This window comes from Carica papaya, chromosome 8, assembly GCF_054855325.1.
Source record: "Carica papaya isolate Zhongbai chromosome 8, ASM5485532v1, whole genome shotgun sequence".
Lineage (NCBI taxonomy): Eukaryota > Viridiplantae > Streptophyta > Magnoliopsida > Brassicales > Caricaceae > Carica > Carica papaya.
In genome coordinates this window covers 23,219,932-23,224,052 of record NC_142316.1, presented here as the reverse complement: position 1 = coordinate 23,224,052, position 4,121 = coordinate 23,219,932, and the positions used below count along the sequence as shown (strand labels likewise).

At 31.2% G+C, this 4,121-nt stretch overlaps 1 protein-coding gene across 1 annotated transcript; it reads left to right on the top strand.

The window, feature by feature from the left end:
• The first annotated feature begins 310 nt into the window (after positions 1-310).
• Positions 311-4,121, top strand: CAX4 (cation exchanger 4). Its single transcript, XM_022050560.2, has 12 exons — positions 311-687; positions 957-1,024; positions 1,153-1,181; positions 1,304-1,500; positions 1,606-1,812; positions 2,252-2,380; positions 2,473-2,589; positions 2,678-2,731; positions 2,826-2,942; positions 3,015-3,111; positions 3,213-3,288; positions 3,686-4,121. The coding sequence occupies exons 1-11, from the start codon at positions 415-417 to the stop codon at positions 3,278-3,280; spliced, it is 1,356 nt and encodes a 451-aa protein (XP_021906252.1). The 5' UTR covers positions 311-414; the 3' UTR covers positions 3,281-3,288; positions 3,686-4,121.

Genomic DNA, 4,121 nt, shown 5'->3' with positions numbered 1-4,121 from the left:
CAATAACAAACTATAATATTAAAAGAATAAAAAGCTGTTGTGTTCATAATTAAAATTATACTTGTCTGATTTTATTTAGCTTTGAAAAATGCATAATTTTAGTGTCAAATAGTTTTTTTACATGTACAAAAAATAAATATAAATATATTTATATATTTATGGGAAAATAAAATTGAATAATATCCGCCACGTAGCCGAAAACAGAAGTATATCTCAGAAAATATATATATAACTAATATGAAGGAAGGAAGCTTCCGGGAAGTTTCAACTGCAACCCTTTCCATAAATCCTATTTAAACTGTATCTCTCCTCCTCCCTCGCACACACTCCATAGTAATACTACTCTCTAGAACAAACACAAATTGCTCCTGCAGAATTTTGTACTGCCTACAGTTCTTTTCTAGAGAATCGAAAATGGCTTCATCGTTATTGCAGGAACCATGGATGGTGGAGAATGGCAATCTGAAGGGATCCAGCAAGGAGATTCGGCATGGCAGGACTGCACACAACATGTCGTCTTCTTCCTTGAGAAAAAAATCAGACATAAAACTGGTTTCCAAGGTCCCTTGCAGCCTTCTAAGGCAGTTTTTGGCTAATCTTCAAGAGGTCATATTGGGAACGAAGCTTTCCGTTCTCTTTCCGGCGATTCCCCTCGCCATTATCGCTCAATGCTATGGATTTGGAAGAGTGAGTTTTCCGTTTTATTTTCTTCTTTCGACATTTTAGGGTTTTGTCTGCTGTTAATAGATATATGGAAATACATATATATATATATATACATGTATATACACATGCCCGAGTACTTCGCTCGGCTATTCATTGCATTTAATTTGCTTCCTTCTGAAGTGAATTAATGTTTATTATACAACTACATTCATCCGATTCTTTTGTGTGTGTGTGTGTGTATATATATATATATGTATAAGTAATTGAGAATTTTTCTTGGCAATTTACAGCCTTGGATTTTTGCGTTGAGCTTACTTGGACTGACTCCTTTGGCGGAACGTGTCAGTTTTTTGACAGAGTAAGGCAAAATTATTAATGTGAAGTTTTCATTTTCTCTTACAACTATATATATATATATATATAAACATTTGATACGTATATGCATAATAATAATTGATGTAAGAATGTTTTTTGATTCATGTACAGGCAAATTGCTTACTACACTGGCTCTACAGGTAATTTAATAACTTTAGCCTACATGTATTCATTTACACCCGCACCCATTACACACACACATATAAATATTATAAGATTATATATATATATATATGTATATAAACAAGTTATGTAACGGCAGTGGGAGGACTGTTGAATGCTACGTGTGGAAATGCCACAGAGTTGATAATAGCAATATTTGCTCTATCCCAACGTAAAATAGCCGTTGTTAAGTATTCACTGTTGGGTTCTGTACTTTCAAATCTCCTCCTGGTTCTTGGCACCTCTCTCTTCTGCGGTGGCTTAGCCAACCTCAGAAACCAACAAAAATATGACAGGGTAAGTAATTTATTTAATTATCTATAATTAGTTATAATTATTATTTTAATTGAGAATTAATTAAGTTTAATTCTAATTAATCATATGATTAATTTTGAATTGCAGAAACAAGCAGATGTTAACTGTCTGCTGCTCCTGCTGGCATTGTTGTGTAACCTATTGCCAATGTTGTTTACATATGCGGCTGCCCCATTAGCAGCAGGTCCTACACTTGATTTATCAAGAGCAAACAGCATTGTCATGCTCATTGCCTACTTCGCCTACCTTGTCTTCCAACTTGGCACTCACCGCCAATTGTTCGAAGCCCAAGAGGTACTCTAATTATTACTTATTGATGAAAAAATTAATCTCTAAAACATACACAATCACAATAAAATAGAGTAAAAATTAAAAAAAAAATATATATATATATATATATATATATATATATATAAAATTTAACACTGTTTAACAATAACGTTTATAAGAAGAATCGAGAAAAAAATTTTTTATTATGATAATTTGAGAATACATCATCAATACATAATTTCATAAGATATACATAAATAAATCTAAAAAATTCTCCAAGATAAGTACAAATCTTCATAATCAAGTAACATCAACACTCATCAATAACTACAACTTAGCAAACCCAATCTCATATATCTTGGCATACTGCATAAATATAATATAACATAACATATAATTGATGTAATTATAAGTAGTTTTTTGTTCTACACCACTAAAATTACCACAAATTTCTCATAACCAGGAATCCGAGGATGATGATGTGGTTTCGGAAGAGGCGCCGGTTATAGGGTTTTGGAGTGGATTTGCTTGGCTGGTGGGGATGACTGCTGTCATTTCTATATTGTCTGAGTACGTTGTGGGCACAATTGAGGTGAAGATCTTAAAAATATATATGTAAATATATGTATGTACTTATAGTGGTGGCAACTTGAATATGAAAGAGTTGGTTTAAATTATTTGCAGGATGCATCCGACTCATGGGGAATATCTGTGAGTTTCCTCAGTATTATCTTGCTGCCAATAGTTGGAAATGCAGCAGAACATGCTGGAGCTATCATTTTTGCCTTTAAGAACAAGTTGGTAAGTGCATGCCTACATATTATAAAATTTCCTCTCCTCCCAAATTTTAAGAAGGATATTCAGTTGGCTAAGTTGATCAAACATGCAGGACATATCTTTGGGAGTTGCTTTGGGGTCTGCAACTCAGATTTCCATGTTTGTGGTGAGAATATATTTAATTAAAGACAGCAATAGAATTAATTAAGCTTTATTCTTTAAAATTAATTATGTTTACTTTTATAATTGACGATGATTAGGTACCATTGAGTGTAATAGTTGCTTGGATTATGGGTATTGAGATGGATCTAAATTTCAATCTCCTTGAAACCGGCTCTCTTGCTCTATCAATTATTGTCACCGCCTTTACTCTACAGGTATCAATCAATTAAGCATGCAAAACCAGATTAATTAATTAAAAAAGTTATTAACATAATTGATGTTTGTAGGATGGCACTTCCCACTACATGAAAGGATTGGTTCTCCTCCTGTGTTATGTTGTTATTGGAGCATGCTTCTTTGTGCTGAAAACATCCCCAGTCCCAAGTAAGTCTATTTACACATATATATATATATATATATATATAACTGATGAAAATCAAACTCTTTTTCTTTCGTTAAATCATTTTTAATTTTCTTTTGTCTAGATGAAGCTAATGTCAATAACGTCATGGAACTTGAATCTGCAATAGGAGCTGCCTTCAGATCAGCTTAACCCAGTAGGTAAATAATTAATAACTGTTTGCTACTTAAATACAGCTTGTCTACATATATATATATATATATATAACATACATTGATGAGCTTTTTGACTGCCAACTAGTATAATTATATGAATATTATAAGGTCTGGGAGTTTTCTCAGGTGAAAAAATTTTGAATTTCTATTAATAAGAAATTAATGATTTAGTTTGCATTTAAATAAATTTACATATAAACTAATTCAAACTCAACAAAATGTATTAATATTTGGAATACTAATTACGTGATCTTTAATTTTTTAAATTATATAATATTTAATTTTTTAAAAATAATTTATTACAATTTAATATGAATTAATTTTGATAAATTTTAAATTAATAAATAAAATAAATTATAATTTTTATATTAATTTTTAACAGGATGCGGGGGTTGATTAAGGATCGATGTGTCGAAGAAGAAAACTGCAAAACACATATACAGTTGTTATTCTTTGCGTTTCTCGCCTGATCTGCAGCCTGCCTGAAAGCCATGAAAGGTTATGAGTTTTTGCTCGTCTCTGCTCATGCACACATTCCTTCATATAATGGATATATATATATATATATATATATATAGAACTATTTTATATGGGGTTTTGCTTCCATTGAAGCTTGATGAAGACAGGCTACAGCTACAGCATTATAATATATATATATATAATGTATATAGTTTCTTTAGATTTTAGAGTTGTTCGTATTTTCTGAGTGTTCTTTTGGAGGGGATAAAATGTGAGTGTTATGTCATGTGCTATTATTGTATCTTGGTAATGATTTAATTTCTTTAATAATAAAAAAATTCATTTCTTTTCCCTCTTAA

Excerpts from the sequence above, each read along its gene's own strand:
- CAX4 (XM_022050560.2), top strand. The coding sequence starts at position 415 with ATGGCTTCATCGTTATTGCAGGAACCATGGATGGTGGAGAATGGCAAT. Across the intron at positions 688-956 it reads AATGCTATGGATTTGGAAGA|CCTTGGATTTTTGCGTTGAG; the intron begins GTGAGTTTTCCG and ends GGCAATTTACAG. Across the intron at positions 2,732-2,825 it reads CTCAGATTTCCATGTTTGTG|GTACCATTGAGTGTAATAGT; the intron begins GTGAGAATATAT and ends GACGATGATTAG.